The sequence below is a fragment of the Mastacembelus armatus genome, chromosome 3 (assembly GCF_900324485.2).
Source record: "Mastacembelus armatus chromosome 3, fMasArm1.2, whole genome shotgun sequence".
NCBI classification, from domain to species: Eukaryota; Metazoa; Chordata; class Actinopteri; order Synbranchiformes; family Mastacembelidae; genus Mastacembelus; species Mastacembelus armatus.
Window position 1 is genome coordinate 1,346,957 of NC_046635.1, and position 24,122 is coordinate 1,371,078.

At 41.5% G+C, this 24,122-nt stretch overlaps 1 protein-coding gene across 2 annotated transcripts in view; it reads left to right on the plus strand.

The window, feature by feature from the left end:
* The first annotated feature begins 17,667 nt into the window (after window positions 1-17,667).
* The window catches only part of LOC113138299 (protein kinase C-binding protein NELL1), a 208,442-nt gene continuing 201,987 nt past the window's right edge, over window positions 17,668-24,122 (plus strand). The window contains exons 1-2 of one of the 2 annotated variants that reach the window (XM_026320617.2): window positions 17,668-17,795; window positions 18,303-18,431. In XM_026320617.2, coding sequence (XP_026176402.1) covers window positions 17,747-17,795; window positions 18,303-18,431 — 178 coding nt within the window. In that variant the 5' untranslated portion in view covers window positions 17,668-17,746. The remainder of the gene's footprint in view (window positions 17,796-18,302; window positions 18,432-24,122) is intronic. The other variant, XM_026320616.2, reaches the window with a different exon arrangement.

The following is a 24,122-nucleotide window of genomic DNA, read 5'->3' on the forward strand; positions in this document are numbered from 1 at the left end:
TGAATCTAACAGATGAGAGAAAGTTGTGCATGTAAAACCGTGATGTTATTCATCTAAGCCCGAGAAACAAATAAGTAAACCACCTCTATCACCTGCACTAAATGTGTAAATCCACCTCTGAACCCTATTCTTAGCCTGAACCTCTGCAGCAGCACAGGCTGGAGGTGATGGAGCTCAGTTAGATTGAGGCTCTCTGTGTGAGAACTGCAGAATGGGTTGTTTGGCTGAGAGGAGAGGTGCACTCCATCTTTTCACCTTGTGAAGAAATTGAAAGTGGAGAGACCTGCTGAACTGTTGATTGGAAAACTTTGGTTTCCTTTGTGTCATCTACTGGGTTTACACATGCGCAATATCTGGAAGTTCACTGCCTCAGTACGTGTGCGAGAATGAGATATCAAGACAAGAAGGTGGAATCAGTTAGTAAATGCATAATTAACACTAACATCTGGCTTTTGAAAGTGTTTTAAACAAGTTTGAAAGGTATGGAATAATGTTTTATATACTGTCACACTGTATTTTCCTTTTGCACAACATACACTACACACCAAAATCCAAAAATCTCTGAGGTTTGCGTGTAGTTACATGAGTGCAGATCTATTTTTCATGTAATCTTTTTTTTAATTCATCCAAAGCAGCTTTTTTTTTTCTATGAGGTGCCGGTTCAGAGAAGAAGCATCATACTGTGTGAATGCACATAGACTTTATGTCGTACTCCACCCAAAATCTGTTTGAGTATGAAACTGTGGACTTCAAAGGTGGCTGTAAAATGTTCTCCCTTTGCTGAGCACAGGAACAGATGCTGTGGTCAGTTTTGGACTATTCAGCTGACGACACGGAGCGAAAGTATCACATTCATATATTTATCCACCACTGTGGCACGGTGCAGCTGTGTGCCCAACGTGTTCCAAGTAGTTGCATTATCTCCGTTTCTGTCCCGGTTCAAGTGCACGACCTTGTTGGGCTTGTACCTTTGTTTTCGTTCATTAAGAGCTTCTTCCCTTTTACTGCTCTGGAGAACAGAGCAGCTTTCATAACTCACTTATTGCCTGGTCTAACAAGACACAGAATTGATAGTCTGAATAATGGTCAAGGGTTCAGTGAAGATGGAGAGAAGTGAAACACTGAATCAGACTGCAGTACCTGGATATCTTAACACTGTTCGTCAACTGACAGCCAGACGCTGCTGCGTCAGGTCGATTACAAGGCCGAGAAAAGGTGGAGGAGAAGAATGAGGCACAGTGATGGAGGCGAAGGTAGCAACCTCCACAGGACTGAGATGGGTGTCCTATAGGGGACTGCATCTGTACAGAATTACATGAAAATCCATCCAGGAGGTGTTTTTTTTTTTTACCAGACAGCATGCTAGACTTAAAAATGTAGTTTTAGGTCAGCCATTCTTCTTCTAAGATCACATTTATTTCTCTCAAAATAGATTTTCAGGGATTTTCAAGGCTACAGAGAATGCACTGTCCACAAAGAGCTTGGGCTCAGTAACTGAGCAAAATTTTATAATTTTTTTTAGTGATGTGTTTCTCTTAGTGTGGACCATTTATGGACTCATGGGAACTTTCAATCAAAGACAAAGAGATGCATGATTGGCAGCCATGAGAAGGTATAATATGGGTCCATTACAACAAATAGGGACGTTATTAGTCTGTGTTGAGGAGACGGCTAAAAAAAATAACATCTGGCATAAAAATAGCATCTTGTTAATTACTGTTTGATTTGTATTATATATGTAATGTTAGTTAGCTTACCATCTGCTAACATGCCATCCTAACAGTCTGCATGTTAGTATTATTTTTGCTAGCCTGTGTCAGTCCTCATATGACATGCTCTTCTAAGTGCTTTGGCTGCTGTTCATGCTGTTCTTCTTCCACACCAGCATCCACTTGCTTTATGTTCCCATAGTGTCACTGCCCCAGTCCAGTGCTGAGCTCAGGGCTTCGTTATAGGCAATGACGAGGTCAAACAGGTTATTAGTGCTACAGTGCTAATATATACTGAGTCTATGTTCACTTAGTCCATTCCACATGAGTTGCATAAATGAGCTAAATGAGTGATGGACAAAGGCAAATTATGACCTGTTTGCAATGTCCAAATCCTCCAGGTTTGGGATCAGGCACACTGGTATTTTCCAAATCAGGACTCTTTCTAGATGTAGATAAAGTTTTGGTTAAACAGCCATGTAGGTTCCCAAGTCCTGACAGTTCCTGGTCCCCAGTTGGTGTTAACTTCTGACTTTTAAAATGAGTTGATATTAAGCATGTGGCCATAAAATGTTAGATAATGCTGAGCTCAGCCATGTGGTGAGGAATTCAGCCTGTTGTTTCACGTGCTAATCAGCAGTAGAGAGCACAGGCAGAAAACTGAAAACAACATTTAAACTCCAAGAGCAAGTGCTCCGTATGTTCTGCACAGGCTGAACACATGCTGATCTCAGTCGGACTTTCAAAAGCCTCGGAAATGTGTGAATTAAAAAAGCAGAATTAGACGGACCCTGATCCACTAGCGGCTCTGAGGCAGACTGCCTACTGAGAAAAACATAAGTGGGAGCGAAGTTTCCTCAGAGTCTTGTTCACTCAGTCTGCAGGTAAAAATATCAGGAGCTGGATGAGCCGTGGGTTACGTGAAAATGTGCTGTTTACTGAATAAGAATTCTCCTGTTGTTTGAGCATGGTGTATTTTACAGGACTCCAGTGTACTGTGTTAGAAAGGATGAAGACGTGGTGAGACATGTTCTTGTTTAAGGCTTTCTGGAAAACAAACAAAAGAACAGACTTTGAATTTTTAATCCTTCCAGTCCCCTGAGTGATGTGAGGACTCTGCTGACCCTGAATGACTTGTGTGGTTGAACTATTAAAATTCCTCTTCAGCTTTGGTGTGGGCTGAACCAGCATTGGCAGGCTCGAACTCATACAGTGCATTTCCTGTACTTCAAACCACTTACCCGTGTACAGTGGTTACATTAAAAGCTGAAACTTGACAGCAACCAGGAGAGATCACGTAACTAAATCAATCGTTTTTATCAGATAATGTATTTATTCAAAAAGATTCAGATTTAAAATCTGGAGTTTATATCAGCTGAAGAGTATAACTAGACACTTCTGAAACAGGCATTTGTTTCGTATTTGAGTAAAATCTGGATGTCTAAGACAAAGAGTAGTAAAGAGAGGACTGTTGATATCACATTGTACTATATCTACCTCGGTGTGGAGAACCTTGTTGGGATGTTTAAATTTGAGACTGTCCTCACCAGACAATCAACACCAGCATTGATTTATTGTCCAAACGTTAAATGTCCTGGCTGGACTGACTTGGACACTTACTGTACGACATCTGTTCAAATCTCCTAACAACAACCGACATCGCTGACTTTTAACTGTGACTAAAATCGTTCCCATTACTAAACAGCTTTGTCAGATCAGGAGAAGCTCATATTAGTTGTGTTTTTAACACTGCATTTATAAATGCAAAGCAATAACACGTGAGCTATTGTTGTCAACAATAGGGAACATAAAAACCAATAGCGTCATTATTAATATCAGTAATAATATTATACTATTTGTTTTTAAATTTGTGTGTTTATTTCGCTCAGTACTGACTGGGAGCAGTTACATCAGTGAAACAACATCCTTACTGTAATTATCTCTCCACAATTACCTTCATTAACACATGATACTGGCCCAAGGGCTGTATGCATTAATAAGCAAAGAGAAAAGTCCTTAACATAAACATGTTAAGTATTAGCCAGCCCTGGGCTAGTTGCAGTCAAAGCCATTTATAATGATGACAATGCAAAACTATAAGCATCCAAAAATCACTCATGTAGCACCTTCTACAGCTTTATAATAGCTATAAAATAAAAACACTATTCTACAGCATAGCAATATAAGAATATAGCATATAACAATGCTGCCTTAAATTAACCTCTAAGTTAATATTTAGAAATATGTCCCATGGGCTTGAGGAAAATTGACTGGAGGTTTTTAGGAAAACCTGGACAGTGGTTTTGTGAAATATAAAAATTAGCATTAGCTACAGTGGCTTTTTCTAGAGTTCTCACTTCTCCTGTTACATTTTAGAGACAAGAACAGCAAAAGGCAACATCTGCAGGTGCGTTCATTTATCTGTCACAATAATATTTTAGCAGAAGGAAAGAATCTCTTAAAGAGCCTAAAGTGGCTCATTGGATGCAGCCAAATCCAGCAATTAGTAGGTGAACTGCAGGTTTATTGAACATTTTTATGTCGTTCAGCAATTTTACACATTTTTGATTAGAGAATGGGATAAAGGATATACATTTAAGAGCATTCAATAACACAATAATAACCTGCATGAACTAGTATGTTTGAGAAGCTACAGCCTCTTAGTTTGTGACACTACATCTATAGCTCATATGTTCTGTAATATTGTTATGAGAATGAGTGAGTTGTGAAAAGTGAAGGAACTCATGTGAAACTAATTTCAATAGTCATGACTTTGCTTCAGGGACGGCACTATGGCCTGGTGGTCTGTCACTGTAGCCTCACAACAAAAAGACTCAATTCCAGTTTGACTCTTTCTATGTGGAGTTTGTATGTTCACCCTGTGTCTGTGTGGGTTTTCTCTGGTCACTCCACTTCTTCTCCACAGTCCAAAGACTTGCAGTTTGGGGTTAGTTCAGCTGGTGACTCTAAATTGCCCGTGGGTGTCGATGCCCCAGGTCTCACCCAATGTCAGCTGGGGTTGACTTTGACCTTCCTGCAACTCTGGAAGGGCGAGTGAGAGATGACCCTGCTCCATCGAGTGTTTCAGTAAAGCACGGACATGTTGCAGTTTATTATGTAACTTTTACCAGACATTAACTAATTTACTGCAAAACGTGGCTGTGTTGATCACAGGTACACACTCATATTAATCTTCTCTCTACCACACTCAGAAGGATGCAAAGTCATGGCTCAGGTAATAAATAAATATTGAGCAGAATACTTGCAGTCCATAAGAATGATGCTGAAGTTTGCAGTCTGGTAGTGTAATGCTGCGGTAAACAAGGTCATTGAATGCATTTACAATAAATTACATTTCCATTTCCAAACACGGTGCATCACTATCTTTGTTAGTCGTCTGTGCAAATCTGCATGGTCAGACTGGAGACTGTGGTAAAACAGTGAATGTATGATTGAATACAACCATCACACAGAAGTTCGTTTGTAGGACCGAGGTGTAATATGCATGTACCTTTTAGCTCTGCCAAGTTTCGTCTGGAGCAGAGGTTTAGGCAGCCAGAATAAAAATAAAAACTCTACTTTAACACAGGATGTGTACCCACTGCAGTAAAATAATAAGCTACCAAGCATTAACACTTGATGAAATACTACAAACAGCTATGGGCTTTAGAAAAGTATTAGAAGGCCTCATTTTTTTTGGAACAGCAGGCAAAACACTGATTGTGTTATAGACACATTAACCACAATACACGTGCGACTGAAAGAGCTCGTTATTTCCAATTTTATTAAACAAGCAAAACAAAATAAACACTTTTTTTTTTTTAGAAACAGGTTTCTGGTAGTAAAACACTAAGTGTGTCTTAATTTAGTCAGAAATAAAATCAAGATAATTACTAGAATAATAGCATGTGCGGTCAAATCAGCAGTGAGCACTTACTTTTATAATTAGCATTGCCACCAAAGCGTAATTGATTTTAAAAATAATCAAGCCTCCCTCAGCTAAAAGCAGTATAAACTGATGGATGGATGGCGTTATGTTCCCCGTGACATTAAACGAGCTTTTCTAAGCATTATTGTCTTGCTTGAGGACATGCAGAATGAGCCGCTGCAATTCTGTGCTCGTTTGGTGCGTGTTCTGGAGCTTATGATAAATCTTTGTCAGCCTTGACTTCATCTTAGAGCGTAGCCGGGCAGCCACCAAATAATCAAATAGCCTAAGTGTGAGTTCAAGCTGACCCCCTGCCAGGCCGTCATCACAACTGAAGACACCACGGCTGCACTGGTGAGGTGCCAGTTCAATCTCATTTTTTCACAAACTGAACTCCAAACCTGCTGCTAAAGGAAATCTTCCAGCATTGCTATTAGTTGAGAAATAAAACCAGTCATCGGTAATGTACTTACTCATGCTCTGATAGTGTAGGATTAACAAAAATGAAAAGGTCAAATCTAACTCAAACCGTCCATCGTATCCCTTTAGCTGTTAATGTTGTGTTTGAGGAGTCAACAGAGAAAACAGATGAGCTGAAATAACAAATCTAGAGACATAAAAAATCTGCAAAGTTGTGTTCATAGTTTCCTCTTTTCTTTTGAGATGAAGAGCAGAAACGACGTCTGTCTCAGTATGGCTCAGTATGGCTCACTTATGTGAGTGGTCTAGCTGTGGTTCTCTGGCCCTTGAGACTATCTACCTGAATCATCCATTAATCTTCTGCTCTAGGAGAGATTTCTACTACTGGCTGGTTATGCAAGGACCCTATTGTCAGAATAATATAAAAGCATGTCACTCTACTGGAAAGCAGCACTTACTGCTTGGCCTGTAATTGCTGTATTGTCTGTATGTTTCACTGTCACCATGAGGCTATAATTTGTTTTTGCTGTTGAAAGGTTTGGATAATGGTGGTTTTAAATAAGAGGTAGAAAGTTTACAGATGATTTATATCAAATAGAAGCAGACTCACGGCATATCCATTCAGCTTTACAGCTGAATGAGAGAATGTGATCTGAGACATAAGGATTCAGGAAGTCCTGCCACTGTCATTTATGTGCACATTAGTAGTCGAGACCACTCACATCGCCAGAAGCTAGGATAGGAGGAAAAAAAAAAGATGTGAACAGTGAATGTGTGGCACATAACACAACATCAGAAGAAATGTGCTTTTTAAAGGGTGTCAACCTGGCTGTGTACAGTAGGTGCTGCCTGTTTATTTTATTCTGGGGTAAAGCTAGACAGGGGAGTTGGGGCCTGAAGCGCTGTATTTGTTGGTTTAAATTTCAGTCCTCGCATGTGGTGATAGGATGAAATTACAGGTACATAGGTCCAAAATCTATTTCTTCTATGGGCAGTCTGGGTTTAGCCCAACAGGCAGTGAGAAGGCTGGATATCCCAAAAGGGCGAAGAGTAGAACTGCTGCTCCTTCATACTGAAAGGAGTCAAATGAGGTGTTTTGGCATCAGATCAGCATTGTGGATGTTTCCCTATGGAGGCATCCTGCCTGCACCTACATGGGAGAAGACAATGGGGCAGGCTCAGAACACACTGTAAAGATTATACGTCCATCTTGTCTGTGGACATCTCAGGATCCCTCATAAAGAACTGAAAGGTGTGACTAGGTGGAACATATGGGCTGTATTGTTTAGCATGCTGCTGTCACTGTCTGGATCCAGCTAAATGGAGGAAGACTGATGGATGGATGTTGCCACTGCAAATAAGAGGTAGAAAATAGATGGATGGGTGGAGACTGCTATGGGCAGGAGTCTTTTGAGGATACGATGATATTGTGGTTTTTTCCTGCAGAGAACATCATCATTCACATGACCAGTCTTCCTACCTAAGTTTAAAATAAAAAAAAATCTGTTTTGGTATTTTGGCAGTGGTGGATTCTGGTTCAGAGGAACATTGACTGGTATTAAGAGATTCAGACATAAACAGTTATCCCTCCCACTGATCTTCAGTCTCAGTAGTTGTAGTAGTGTAGATTAATATCACACCACTTCCACCTTTAAACAGGACACTTGTACATCAGAGACATAAACAACTCTGGCCATCAGCACTGGATCTTTGAATGTACAACAACATTTAAACTGAACTAAAAGTAATAAGATGTAGCCACGAATAAGTAAATGTGGGTAAATATATGGTTGTAATTATATTGTTGTTTGTAATATGTGGTGGCTCTTGTTAGTGGCCTTGCACTAAGAGAGAAACCACTCTCTCTCTCTCTCACAGGGTTGGTCAATGTGCCTGGGCTGTTGCTATTATGAGTATTTGCACTTTAAGGCTTTTAAACATTCATAATACTCTGTGTTAAGGTTTCATGCCTGTCTGTCTTTTATCACTTTACCCTTCAACAGGAAATGAGAACAATACAATGGAAACATATAGGAAATGGATCTTCTTCTCCTTTGGGCTGCTCCCTTCAGGGGTCTCCACAGCCAATCATCTGCCTCCATTTAACCCTATCCTCTGTATCCTCCTCACCCACTGTTACGACCTCCACTAAACAAAACAAGAGGCCAACATTAAGCACATCACAAAAAACTCAAAGCCACAATTTATTGATTAAAAAAAGCATTCCGACAACAGGAAGAGCACACAATTGTAGCTATTAAGTCACAAAACAGAAAACATAAGACGGTGATGGGTCGGCCAAACCAAACAAAAGAAGGAAACAAGCCAGGCCAGACCGCCTTAGGACCGTCGCACCGGACTAGCCTCCTCTGTCCCTACCTAACATAATCTAACACCTAACATAAATTAATAACGTAGAAAAACAAGCCACCGCACCCAACACCTTAACAAATCTAACTAAGCAAATACAGAAAGGAGCCGAAAGCCACAGGACCTGCTACGTCGCAACAGGAATCTAGACAAACGGGAGGCGGAGCCACCTTCTTCCTTGGATCCCGGGTCAGGCTTGCCGGGCCACCGTCTAGGACGCCCCCGAGCTAAGGTCCCACTCTCCTTTTTAAAGGGCACCAATCCACCAAGGGTTGACCCGCAGACGCACCTCCTCTTCCTGCAAATAAAGTCACACACAATCAATACATGGCACATGTAACACCCACACCAACTATCCTCATGTCCTCCTTCACTACATCCAAGAACCTCCTCTTTGGTCTTCCTCTAGGCCTCCTTCCTGGCAGCTCTAACCTCAGCATCCTTTTACCAATGTATTCACTGTCCCTCCTCTGAACATGTCCAAACCATCTCAATCTGGCTTCCCTGGCTTTTTCTCCAAAACATCTAACATGAGCTGTCCCTCTGATGTCCTCATTCCTGATCCTATCCATCCTCGTCACTCCCAGAGAGAACCTCAACATCTTCAGCTCTGCTACCTCCAGCTCTGCCTCCTGTCTTTGTCTCAGGGCCACTGTCTCTAAACCAGACAACATTGCTGGTCTCACCACTGTCTTGTCCACCTTTCCTTTCATTCTTGCTGACACTCTTTTGTCACAGCAAACAAGAAGGGGCTCAAAGCCGATCCTTGGTGCAGTCCCACCTCCACCTTGAACTCCTCTGTCACCCCTACAGCACACCTCAACACTGTCTTACAGCTCTCATACATGTCCTGCACCACTCGAACATACTTCTCTGCCACTCCAGACTTCCTCATACAAAACCACAGCTCCTCTCTCGGCACCCTGTCATACGCTTTTTCCAAATCTACAGAGACACAATGCAGCTCCTTCTGGCCTTCCCTGTACTTCTCCATCAGCATTCTCAAAGCAAATATTGCATCTGTGGTTCTCTTTCTTGGCACGAAACCATACTGCTGCTCACAAATGCTCATTTCTGACCTCAGCCCAGCCTCCACTACTCCTTGTATTTGAAGCTTAAAGATAAAACTCATATTGTCAGTCCTGCTCTTACCACTGAGTTGGTCAAAACCCAGTTTCTGCACTTGCCATCCTTCCTAATCCACTTAACATAAAATAACATTCAGGCTTAAGTACAGTAACTGTCACTGTTGGCATTGAGGAAGTACCTGCAGAACTGTTGAGCTTTCTTTTCTTATATAAGAGATCTTGTTTCATGTCCATTTAGCTTTGCTGTGCCTTCCTGTGTCTCTGCTTCTTGACATTGTGGGTGTAAACCAGATCTGCTGCGACCACGAGCTTCACCCCAGCACCCGAGCGCAGCAGTGATAATCGCAGGAAACTGCTGTGATGTGCCAATCCAATCTAGGGTCTCAGGACTAATGGAAGCAAGCAAAGTTTTCAGCTCACTGTTTTGTAGACTCACAAACTTTCTGGTTTAAATATAATTTTAAAGAGCCAGACCCTTCCTCCCACCAGAGTGGATATAAGGCACAACAAAAGTTAGATTATCAGTAAGGGTAAGCTTCCCTCTGCAGGGTGTGAACTCGCTAATTTGTGGGCTTGGGGGAAATCCATATGGCCCTCGGTGATGTTCACACGGTCTGATGAGCAGTATTTTAGCATACGGCACCCTGCTGCCTCTAAGTAGCTAATTTGGATCCATGAAAATGAAATGTCTGCACTCTGTATTTAGCATAAGGCACTCTAATATTTCTGACCAGGAGAACATCATCGAAGCTCAATCAGCTTTAATAGTCCCACTCGCAAAGGCAAAAAATCCGATCTCCATTCCTGCAAATTGCATGTTAGTGTTATAAAATTAGTCAGTATTTTTGTGTCACATAATATCAAGTCTGCATTTAAAAACATCAGTTCAGGGAGCGGGTGCCTTAGCTTAGAACAAACCTTAACATTATATGAGACGAGTATAATCAGGCAATCCAGTGGGCTGTGATGCCAGAAATGACACAAATCAGCCTGAATATTTTATATCACCTTCAATAGGCTACTGGTTTTAGCTGTAATGTGAAGACGAGTCCTCGCATAGCAGATTTTATTATTAGCAAGTAAGACTAATGAATTAAAGCAGTGTTGAGCAGTAAATGGCAAATTACTGCATTGTGCCTCTGATTTTATGAGTATTTAACAATTCAAAGCAAATCTACAACCATGATGCATTTTTAAAAAAAAAAACACTTCATTCACATTCAAATGCTAATCTCTCCAACACTTTCCACACAGGGTTGGTGCATTTGAATAACACAGAAGGAAAAATATGAAAAAAAAATACATACAGTAAGTTCAAAATTGGGGTCTAGTGGCTGAAATAACAGTTTAAGGTTTCATTTTTAAATGACTTATTATTGAATTATTATTTACAAACACAGTTTTCAGTCCTAGTGCATATCAAAAAAGAGATTTTGACAAATGCAGAAGGAAATGTCATGTTTTAAGCTCATATTTATATTTGGGAATCCCAGGGAATGTTTCTTTAGCAATTTGAACCTTAATGAAATACTTGAATGAATTATGGAAACATGCATGTTTATTTTTTTACTGAGAGTTAGATGAGGGTTGAAACTGTGTCTCTCTGTAAGGTTAACTCTGGTTTAGCACATTGGAATCTAACATAATCTACATAAACTCTCTAGCCTCCTCTAACCATTATAAATTGACGTTATATATAGTTTCTGTATCCCCTTCAAAAAACACACTGTTCATATGTGAATCCTTTATATTAGCAAAATTTTTTTTTTTTTGTTTTTTTTTTTTATTTCTGCCTGGTTACGTCCATTTTTTTATGACTTTAATGGGACCGGCCTTTTGTTTTTGAGCCGATTGTACAGCTGTTACCTGGACATTGACATTTATGAGGGAATTTACAGTACGCTGAAAACTGACAAGCAAAGTGTGGCATCATGTTTTTCTAAGAAAATCAAATGCATTCACTGCCTGCAAACAGGAAAATGCAGCACAACAGCATGAATAGACTCCTGTGAAGGTTTTGCCTGAGACCACTGAGTAAAGCACATAAATACGCAGCGAACAGAAACAATCAAAACAACTGTTTAACGATGGAAGTCGGCGTGCTTTCAAAACGTCCACACTTGAGAAAACCCAGCTCCAAGTTTCCCAGAAGGTTAATACGTCACCAATATTTTATGAGCATTATTTTTCATTTTGCTGTTTGTTGAGTGCATGTCCTACATTGAATTAGGAGACTTTTGTCTGCAGCTGGAGAGTTTTGACCTCAGCGATTCAGTGTCACGGCAGTAAGTTGTCATTCCAATCACACCGAAGCCTCCTGCAAGAAAAGCACCGTTTCTTTGTCTAGCAAGTGTGTTTACCTCAGCAGAAGTGGGTCATGTGTGGGATAAGTGCTGCTATATTTGACAAAGGAATCAAACCACCAAACTTGCAGGGACAATTCATGCCCATCATGTCCAGAGCTGAAAGTTTTTTTCTGTGACCCAGTAATTGCCTCCTGGCCACAGTTTTCGGGAACAATGCAGCAGTCTACAGCGGTGCCCGTTTAATCCATAACTTCTTCTGTTCTCACAGCAGGTTTGAGTGAAAGGAAAAAAAAATGCTCCACCTCACCCATTTCCTCTCCTGTTATTAAATGAAGTGAACCATTTTATAAATTGTTGTGCAGAAAATACGCAGAGTTTCCAAAATGATCTTCTGTGCAACAGTTGCACCTCATTCGTTCCTATGTCGAATAGCATCCAACACTTTATACATGATGTATGTTTGTGGCATCACTCTGTGGCATCGGTGAAGCTTTTTATTTATTTATTTTTTTAAGCAAGTACCTCTGAGGAACACATTCATCATATTTCTGGGGTAGTGACAGTCAACAAGACTCCAGCTGTGGTTGACAAAATATAGTTAAAGCACTGATTCCTCTGCCATTAAGTTGTCCTCCTGGAGCTGCCCCAGGCTTTATAAGTTTCTTATAGTGTAGGCTCATATACCCTCTCGTATGTTCCACCCCACTCCCCCCCGACAGCCGAATGAAACAACACACACTGTTGACTGAGGCTTCACCTCCACCCTGCAGTTTTAACCACTTCAGTGAGAAAGCAAGTAAAGCCCAGATCTGAGCTGCCAACCCCACTGCCTGTCAGTCTGTGATGAAAGTCACACCCAAACCATGATACAGCATAGGCCAGGTCCATACTAATGTGAGTATACCTCCATATACCCTTTTTCTCTTTGTTTTGAAGTCATGTCAGACTAAACTGACATTTTCTATCACTGAAAACTGAACTTTTCAAAAACTGTTCAATGGAAGAATGTGCAGTTTGTACTATTGCTCACAATAGTTTTTGTTCATTGAGTTGGCTTGCTCTTTCTGTGTTGACATAGTCTCTCACAGCTTCTGTGTGGAGTCTGCATGTTCTCCCTGTGCTTGTGTGGGTTTTCTCCAGGTCCTCTGGTTTCCTCCCACAGTCCAAAAACATGTATGTCAGGTTGATTGGTGACTCTAAATTGCCCATAGGAGTGAGTGTGAGTGTGTGAGGTTGTTTGTCTCTATGTGGCCCTGTGATGGACTGGGGACCTGTCCTGGGTGGACCCCTGCCTTTCACCCAAAGAGAGCTGGGATAGGCTCCAGCAGACCCCTGGGACCCTGGTTAGGAATAAGGGGGTCTAGATGATGAATGGATGGGTTAATATCCAACTGACTAAACTAATCTGACCAACTAATCTTACCCACTTACACAGACTTCCAACCCAGGCACATAAAGCAGTGGCACACACAACGCCACTTCCACCAACCAGTAATGATGGGCTTTCAGCAGAGACAGCGGGACTGTTCCCTGGGCTATAATATTCAGACCCTCATTCAACAACCACTGCTCATCAGAAGCCTACTTAGTCTTTATTGAGACTACACATCTCTTTTGTATCTGCCTAAGTTATCGTATTCAAAAAGATTTTATCTGATGATAACAGACACATTCAGAACATGAGCTACAAAAGCTTTTTTTAAAAGTCACAGCTACGAGAGTATAAGCTCTAGAGTCACTGAACTCCTTGTGTCACGAGCTGAAAATGAGTTTTCTAATTACAGTCCCTCCTTGACACAATATGGTGTCACCTCACAGGATGTATGGAGTCTAGAGTGCCACTGGAATAAAGACAGATGTTACAGCCCCTCATTAGGATCAATTAATAATTTGATAACTTAAACATTAATTAATTTACTCTACCGTAATATGAATATTAAATTAGCTAATTAATCGATATATTTTCCTTATTTTTATAAGTATATTTGCTTCATCAGGACATGGACATTTAATCACTTCAAAAATAAAAGGGGGTCAGTCATAACAGGTAACATGGGATATAACACAATCACTGGGGCTCTTTCTGCCAGTAGTTTAATATACCTGTCTAGTCGTTATGATTTTATTTTATTTGCATTTTTTAAATGCTGCTTAGTGGTTTTAGTTTCTAGTATATGTATAAAAAGTTCAAATTATGTGGGAACTTATAAGACGTTGGCTCCCCTGTAAAAGACACAAAATCCACTCCGACTCCTTTTTGGTGGAGCTTTATAAACTGTCCATTTTTGTGTTGGAGGTTATAATTTAATTTTCTGTACATGAAGATTCCTGACATATAAAAATAACAGTGGGCCTATAAATATGTCATTGTTGTGTGTTTATTTCCTGATTACAGCCCTCCTTTTTTTTAATAATTAGCGTAGTGTAACGTGTCTCCGTGTCTCTTCCTGCTGTAGCTATTCATGCGTGGTCGAGCTGCTCGCAAATTACTACGTTTACTTAGCCCCCTGAACTCCTCATCACTGAGTGACAAAAATGATCCATCAGGAAAGTGAAGGGACAGTGACAGTGAGAACAACAGAAGGAGGGAGAGGCGGGTCCAGACAGCTGTTTTATTTCACTGTGGCTAAAAACAAGTTACCTGCCGAGTGTCGTTGTTAGAGAGGATGTGTCTAAGAAGCAGAACGATGCTTTATTTTGCTGTCAATGTGCTTATATGAAATGTTTCTGAGGGTATTAACTGTCTGTAGCAGTGGTAGCCTAATACGAGGATTTTTGCTTGTTTGTTGTCACCGTTATTGACTGTGCTGCTGTGCACTTACATGTATGTGCATGCATGTGACTGAGAAAGGGATTAGGTGGAATCACACCCGACTGTGATGTCAATTATTCAGTAAGTGCTTCCGTCAAAACTGTTATGCAAAAGAAGAAGAAGAAGAAAACAGCTCTGGATTGCAGCTTGCAGCCTTTAAGATGCAGCGGATGTGTTGGAAAAACTCCAGAAACTCATTGCAGATGTTACAGATTCATCTGCTTATTTCTACAGAGAACATTGTGTGTGTGCTGAATAAATTTATACACTTATCTGACACTGAATTATTACATTTATTATATTTCTAGGTATCCAGCGTGTTCTCAGCGTGCACAAGCGCAATGCACCACAAGTTAGACACTGTCCGAACTAATGGAACAGATTCTGGACATGGTTAGAAAAGGGAGTCTGGCTAAAGATACATTTGCTATCAGGAACACACATGTACAGGCATCACTGTGACGTTGCCCTCTGCTGTTCTTACTATTAATATCAGAGCATGTGAAGGCTTTTTATTTCCTTGAGTTTTCATAACAGGGAGCGTGATATTATCTGGCTGAAGTATAGGTCAAGTACAAAACAAGGCAGAGATGAATATGGTGGGACATAACGACTTCCAGCATGTAAAGCAGAAACTGTATTGAATGTAATTCATCTTATCAGTAACGGAGTAGCACCGCACCTCCTGCACATTTATTATGACTGCTCTTCTGTTCAGAGCAATGCTAAACTTTGGCCCCTATCTCTGTCAGGCCAAGACCCCCTGTGAATGAGATTTCTGAGGGCTGTTTATGAGGTTTCTGCTGGTCCCCCTGAGAAGTAGGGGGCTGCTGTGCACCTCTCCCGGTGACCTCACTGTGGATGACTCTGCTGTGATGGCACAGACTGACGACAGCTGGACCACAATCTGGAGAATAAGAATAAATTATAAAGATAATCTCGTTGACACTCACAGTCTTGTTTTCTCTGTTGTTGCTGGTCCTGATCTGTCTCTTTCTTCTTCACTGCTCACTTCAGGTTTGGTGCATATGTGTCGACAAATGTCCAGTCAGTCCATTAGGAGCCCAGTAAGCACTGGTCTGTGGATGTGTAGGGCAGAAACAATGTAGGTTTCTAGATTACAACTGGGCTGAAGTTGTAATTTTTAATATCTGGTTACAAACAAATAACAAATTCAAGAAAGTGCATGTGCATATTGTGCAATATTGTGGATTCGTTTGCCTTTTTTATTTTCTCTCTCACTTATTTAGATTTTTCCTTAAAGCTTAGGAGTCTTTGCTCACTAGAGCCCATTGTGAACTCCTTCTTAATTGATTTGCCAAGTCACATAGACGTTTACAGTAATGGAGATGATCGGTTGGAGACGCTTTAGCGCGACTGTGGGTCAGCGGGTTGTCCGCTAATCATTGGGTTTGCGGTTCGAGCCCCGGCTTCTCCATTCTGCTTCTTTTTGTCCTATTGGTGGAGTTATTGGGTGTAAACATATGTGAATTGGTGAATAGTGTAAACGCACTTTGAGTCTAAGTGCTTTTTAAGACCATTCACCATGGATGGAGCAGGATACCTGAGGTCGTTGTATAGACATTAAGCTGTTAGACGCTCTGAAGCTGGCTCTGAAAACTACACGGAAACTCATCACTTACAAAAATATCATTGGCACAGGTGTCAATGCAGAATCACATGGGATTCAGCCAGTATCAAAACGCTGTGTTACCTAAATGAGCTGGAAGCAGGACAGTGAAATGTTCTTGATGCAACTTCAGCTGAGCTTCATTAGGTCTAGATGTCTCTGCAAATGTGCTAAATTTTATTATAAACGTAAATGTTCTGGTTAAAAAAACACACACACCTCAGCAGCAAAGCACATTTTAACCACATGTTAAAAATCCAGTTTTTCACATTTTTACAGCATGTAAGCTAAATGTTTTCAGCCTCTACATATGAGCTACCAGAAGCTTTACATTACTGGTAGTAAACAGTCATAGGAATAGAGAAAGGCTCCATTACTTCTTTTTTTAAAGACATGAATTATGTTGCTTGTAAACCTCACCGCCCATCCAAAAACAATTTAATTCTTCTTCCCTTCCCTTGTCTCCTCACTGCTCTGCAACATGTAATTTTATACAATGTGTTTCTTCTTCCCTTTCAAGACTTATTTTGGTTCTGGACCGGTGTACGGGCCTGCCAAATGTTGTGACCTGCATTCCAAAGCAGAAGTAAACCATCCCTGGTGTAGAACACACTTGCGCAGGCGGTGCACACTGTGTAAATGCCATAATCACTAAGCAGACACCGCCGTTCTCTCCCTCACCGGTTTGTGTTCGTGCAGGTAACCCAGACAACCTGACAATGTACACAAATTAGAGGCAGACGGGAGAAGGGTATGATTAATGGTTCTCAATAAGGACAGGCCCCAGAGGAAAGAGGACTGGAGGAGCAGTGCTTGTAAATCCCTGGGATTCTCTGAGGTGGGAGGTGGGAGGAGGAGGAGGAGGAGGAGTGGTCGATTTAGGAGCTGGAGGAAGTGATGGTGTGGGGAAGCAGAGAGGAGATGCAGAACTCCTTTTTTTGTGTATTTATTATGTCCCACATGTGAAGCATGTGCAGGCTACAGTATCTGCGCATTGTCCGCTGCGGTGTCGTTAATGTGGCCCATGAAACTGGAATCTCTTTGAATCATCTCTGCTAAGACAAATGAGAGCAACGTACCTCTCTGTTACACACAATCTCCACATTCTCTCCGATTTTCTTTTGAAAGCCTTTTCTCACCTCTAACATTGGAAGTTTCTGTGTTCTGAGCGGGGGGAACTTCACAGACTGATGATTGAGGATTTCCTCTTATTTGCCGTATACGGTCCAGTTTTATAGCAGCCCTGAATAAACGCACATATCTGTCAGTGTCGATGCCAAGCGGCGGGTGGCTGGACGCATTCAGGCACTTTAAAGGGATCTAGTTTGCCGGGAGGAAACCCCTGCTCATGTGTTGTGGACCGTTCCTCCACATCCAGTCGAGGTGAAAGCGGCGCACAGCGCTAGACGGACCAGAGCGGGTTAGTGTGGGAACGCAGCGGGGCGCACGGCTGAGGACTCTGTGTAGCGCAACTCCAACACAAATGGATATTTACGTGACTTTGTTATCGCTTTTCCTTTTTGCCGACCCAGGTAAGTTGGAAGTGTGTGGCACTCTGTGTCCGCAGGTATAGGAGCAATTTTGTTGTGAGTGTTACGAGCTTCTTAACGTTTTATTTCACGCTCCTCAGTTTGCACGTTGCGCGCAATCACGCCAGTATTTTAGTAGTGTCTCTGGGCTGCAGGAGGTTGTTTTTGCATCACCTTCAGTTTAATGAGTTAATATTTGAAACCGACTGTATTTTCAATGTAGTTACGGTAAAAGAGATGATACCTTTTTATCCTAATGCGTGCGCACAGTGCACCCACAGCCCGTGGACTGTGCATTTTAGTGGGCAGCAATAGCAAAATCCTGCGTGGTAATTAAAACTGCGTGACTTTTGTACCCCCCCCCCCCCCCCACCTTCCACGACCACCTATTGTAAGCAGTGGAATGCACAAATGCAGAGACCGTGTCTGTTTGTAAAATGAATTAAACAGAGTCAGGTTTAATCCTCTTATGCCGCTTTTCATCCTCTAACCGTCATTTCTCTCCACCAGCTTTGACTTTCGGGTCAGATCCAGATTACCAGATTGATATCATCAATGAACTTGACCTGGCAAATGCCACCTATGGAATCACCCAAGTGGCGGGGCTTCACAACAGCAGCAAAGCCTTCCTTTTTCGAGGTAACGCACGCACGCTGACAATTTCTTCCTCATTAGTCGCGCTGCACAAGTTCAGAAATGTCTTTGTCTCCTGTTTCACGTCTGCGCGCACTGACACGCACGCTCTTTGTTCCACTAGTTAATAAGAGCAAAGCCACGCAGGGACACACCTTTTGGTGTGACAGTATTTGCGGGCACTGTGAAACAGATCACCCCAGGGAGCCTCCTCTCATAATTACTCCACATTAATCTGGCCCAGGCAGCAGATGCTCAGGCTCTTCTTGACACACTTGAGCGCGCTGTCTGTGTAGGATTTCTACAATACTTCCCCTGCTCCCAACCACAGCCAGTGTTGTATAATCCCAGCAACTGCTAGTTAATCGATATTAGGTTTGTTACAGTGTGAGGACCTTGAAGGCCACACAGCGTGAGGCAGACAGGAAGAGGGTTTGTCGGAGCCACATGTCTAATGGGAAGATGGCCAAAGATAAAATGCTGACATAATGTTAACCCTCTCCAGGGTGGCAGAAGATAACTTTGTGTTGCTCGCTTGCTCTCCACACAGTATTTGGTGCAACCTGTTTCTTTCTTCATGCAGTGCAGGGGCTGAGTTGTGCAACAGTCAGAGCAGAATGAGCAAAGCCTGGTATGCACACTGGAAAGAGAACAATATCTGGGTGACTCTCTGGAGAGCCAGTTGGATCTTTGCTGGTGATTAGTCGCTCACTGTCTGTCCCCCTGTGTTTCTGTTTCCTGCTGTCCTGCAGCTACTCATTATTGCCTCTGTTCAAAGGCCATATGTACGAGTTGGACTTTAAATTCTCATGGCTGCGTTTTATTGCCTCATGATGGTCCACTGCTGATGGTCGCACTGTTGAGAGAGAATCCTTTGTTTTGTTTTTTATTTTTTACTTTTCTGGTGTGAAAATAAATATCCAAATTGGTACAAGCCCCAGCAGCTTCATTTGAAAATAAGCAACAATGGGTATTGATAAGCATTTGTGTGTGTGTGTGTGTGTGCTTATATTTTAGAGTGCTTGGCTTGGTCTGTCACTGGCTCTGTATGAATGAAGGCAGGGCCTCTTGGCTCTGCTGAGTTGGAGCTGTCCAGCATTCAGGGCTGCAGGACACACACAGTCATTTTTTTACTTGATGCACACACACACACACACACATACACACACACATACACACTCCAAGCTGCTTGCCCTCTGGTTTCCAGGCTCCTAGGGTCAAGGTGCAGCAGCCAGATAGTGTGGGGAAACAGGATGCAGATCCAATGGGGACAACTGGACCTGTGGGTGCTGGAGAGGACACTTGTGTTCTGACCTATTTAACACTTTGCCTGCTCTTGTTCTACTTTTATGGCCTTGTAAGCCAAAGTCGCAGCCATAACCAGGTTCTTTTCCAAAAGCGAAGAAGCTGATGGCGTAATAGGTTACAACAACAAACAGTCCGTGATTAACTACTAGTAGATGTTATGCTGGAGCTGGTGTGGCTGATTGGGTCAGTGATTATTCAAGATGATTTATGTCTGCTGTGTATGCAATCACGCACTGAGCTCAATCTCTTATTCCATCTGTTTGATTGCATAAATTGTGGTGGAACATTGTAGTACTACTGAAATGGCTGGGGAAAAGGGACAATGTGGTGTTCCAATTAGTCTCAATAGCACTGAGAGAGAAAGAAAGGGCTCTGGCAGTGTTTTTGGCTGGATACTGGGACCAGTGTCTCCCAGTTAGCTTTGGATTTACAAACAACAGATGGTTTGCACTTAAAAATAGATCTCAGCCTTTCTTGCCTTACATTTCCAGCAGAAAAATGCACCAGTGCATTTAATGAAAGCCAGTTTAGGAAAGGCACACGAGGGCAGGCGCTATGGAAAGGTCCTTATCTGCATGTGTGATCAGACCTTGCAGAGACAACAAGAAAAATGCAAATTATCCCCCACTGTACCCTGATAGCAGGGAACAAAGCTGAGCTAATTGCTGAGATATTTGCATATTTGTTACAAATTGTAGTTTTTTATCAATAGGATTGCTTACACTCTGAGAAGTTCTGTGATGTATTTAATAAACCGAGTGTGTCCAGATGAGGCCTGACCTAGTTTCTCATCCTACACTGAAACCCAGATTGTCAACCTCATTACTCAGAACCCCCTGTGCACCAGTGCCAATTCCAATTTAAAATTCTTCTAATAGTGATTATCAGTTTGTGCTTTGGTTATCCCCCCGTGTGGTTTGGGTCTGTTGCTCTGTTAGTTTGGTCCATAGAGAAACATTTCAGCTTCAAACAAATCCTGGCCTTTCCTCATCGGAGTCTTACAGGGTGCTCAGTTCTTTAAAATAGGAATTTATTATAAAACCACAACAACTGCTGTATCGGGCGGATTTCTATGAGACTGGGTGCAAACATTTCTGACCCTCTGACTTTGCTCCTAAAATCCTAAAATAAATAAATAAAGCCTAAACTCATGGTTTCCAGGTGTCCATTTGGTTCCTTGTATCTGAGTCCTGTCTCTGGACCCGAGTTAAGCCCCATCCATTGTGTTATACATGGTCCCATTGTATCGCTGCAGATTTTGGGTCTGTGCGTCAATATGTCGACTGCCGGAGTGGATAACAGCAGATCTTAAGGTCAGGATCAGCTCTGATGATGAGGTGTGGTGTCCAGTGTCCATCACAGTGTTTCTGACCCAAAGACAGAAGCGTGAGCTGTGAGTTATTGTGGGAAGTAACATATATTGCTGCTCCTTTCAACTCTCTCATTAATTGGTGCCAAATTGTGCTGCTGCAATTTTTGGTTTTTATGAGTGTGTGTTCGGGTCGACTGCATTTCGGATCTGGTCTAATTATCCTCTGGTCTATCGGGTCCCTTTTGGATCAGGTCCTTATTTATGAAACTCTGGGCCGTCTCTTCACATTCGTGTAGTTTTTTTGTTGTTGTTGTTGTTGGTCCGTTTCAGACTTTCCTTTCACATAAGTTGAATAAAACCCTTCGTGCAGCCAACTGTGACATTATATGAGTTATCCTAAAATAGCCTGTGCAGATTATGAACCGTATTCATTTAATTAACGACACAGCTTTTCTCCTGAACGACAGATTAAACTTTTTTTTTGCCTCATCATTGGTACAGATCTAAGAAAAGAAAAAGTTTTCACTTAGCTAGCCAGCTATTCTGTGTTTAAGGAGGATTATCACTTCACAGGGCCACATGCATACTTGTTATGACAGGTGATACTTGAAGGTTAAACTATTGGCACTGACTGCTGTTATTCTGGCATGGCTGTAGAAGATTTCAATAATGTGTGGATGTGTCTATCTCATAGAAACAGCCTGGCATCATTATTTCATTATAAGATGTTTTTTTCCCCAATTACAGCTTAGGAGACCTTGTAATAATAGTAATTTACTGGTTAATTGAAATTATAAATACTGTTAAGTTGAAGCAGATTGTCAGACTTACACAACTAGTAGGAAACTCTAGTTATCTGTAAATCTATCCGGTCAGTGTAGGTGTCTCTCTCTTCCTTTCACGCTCACAGTCATTAAAGGTAAATAGGTAGTGACGACAAATGCAGCCTTGATCCTCATATCCCTGAGATCGACAAATCTGCTGTCAGCCAATTATCTCTAACTTATAACAAGTCTTCAGTCCTGGTTTTAGGGATGAAACGGCCCTTAATTAATGTTTAATTGACCCTCCTGTCGATTCCATTAAAAACCCTTTTTTCCAACCTTGTTTAAAGCAGGAAACGACACTGAACACCTCACCGCCGTCCAATAAAGCACTACAGCTGACGCATTTTGTCGCTCAAGCTTTTGTTTCCAATAATTATCTCAGTATTTGGCTAAATGCAGCATGCAACGTGAAAATCAAGATATTTCCAGCAAATGTTAGTGGATTATTATTTTCGAAAACGTCTGAGGGAAAGCTTTCATTAAAACTGTGAGCTACAACGCTCAAAGGAATAGTTAGACAGGTACAATTATTTGTTTTCTTGATAGCACCTTCATATCTGTCAGTAAAATATGAAGCTGCAGCCAGGAGACTTAACACTAATTAACATGTTATATCTTGTTGCTGTTTTACAGGGACTAATGTGTAAACCACGTGTTGATTTTTGTACTAATTGAGATTTAGAGAGACTGATGGGCTTTTTTTTTTTTTAAAAAAACTGCTCAGAGCCAGGTGAGCTGGCTTTTCCTGTTTACAGTCATTATGCTCAGCTGTGAAACCCATCTTCAGGCTCCACTTTCATATTGAATGGACAGGTATGGACCAGGGTTTGTGACCTGCAGGTGTTGGCACTGGGTGTGATGCCCATAAGAGTCTGGCCTTGAGAGTTGCATTATTATTGGCATTTTAAAAAGGCACCACTCCTCCTGGTGATGTGTCAGGGGTTGAAGTTCATTCAAACTGTAATAAGCTCTTGTATATGTTTCTCTCTCCCTAAATGTAAAACTCACCCACAGACAGAAAAGGACTGAAAAAATGTCCAATTCTAGCAGAGCGTAAATAAATAGGTCGTCGGAGAGGCGTCCGATTCAGCATCTTTTCTGGATCAGTTAAGTGGCTGCAGCTGCCACTTCTGTGGAGCTGTTGTACAACACTGCTTGTTATAAAGGAAATATAAACAATATATGGGGAACGCTGAAATAGGTGTGTTATGAGCAGCAAAATTGGGGACTCTGAAATCACTCAATTTCTGCAGTTGCTCACAATTGAAAGGAAAGACTGAAAGTCTCTCAAACAAGGAGGCTGCAGTGCAGCAAGCACTTTAACAGCAGAAAACACTAACAGCTGTTATGTTGTCACTCTGTCCTTCAAAATCCTGCCCAGAACTATAGGAGATGCACAAAACACACACAAAAAATCGTTTTTTAAAATGGAATTTAATCCGTTTTTATTCAACGAACAAAGCTACGAAGAGGCCCGAACTAAAGGAGTGTAAATAATTTGAAGACTTATTTTATATCACTTTTATAATACATCAAGATTAAAAAAGATATGGGTGGTATTTTGTATTATTCATATGAAATCTCACAAAAAGGCCAAAATTGTGTCTCAACCTGAAATCCATTTATTTCTATTGAAGACGTAAAAATGATAGATAATAGTTTCCATCTTTTAGAAAGTAATGTGCTGTAACAGCTGTGCGTACAGATCTTTGCAAATATTACTCAAACAGGAGTAAATAGTGCACCAGATTTTTTTGGGGGGGGGGGGCTGCATTCAACAGTATATCAGCACACGCTTGGTGCTCTAGTACAGTGTATGTGATACTGAATGAAAATGACCAACATCAGCATGTGTGTTTACGTTAACGAAGGAAAACATCACCCGGTGAAACGGTGCACGTGCACGTCATCAATCCATTTTAATAGTTTATTTGACAGTAGTGGAGTGCTGCCACGCCACATTACATTGTGCTTCGGCCACACACGGCCCTTTTTGGTAGGATCGGTTTGTTTTTGTCTTGGATTTTTCATGTTATTTATTGGCAGTAAGGCAAAAGTAGAACAGCACCCGCATGTTTATTAGTACTTTGCATTAGTTACAATAAAACCTAATGAAATGTTTCAGCTTTTAAAAGGTTATATCCAACCACAGTAAACGCCAAAACAGTCATAAATAAATCAGAGAAGAGGGAACACAGACATGAATACTTTGTTATTTAAACAAGGTTGGGCTTTGAATATAAGAAGAAT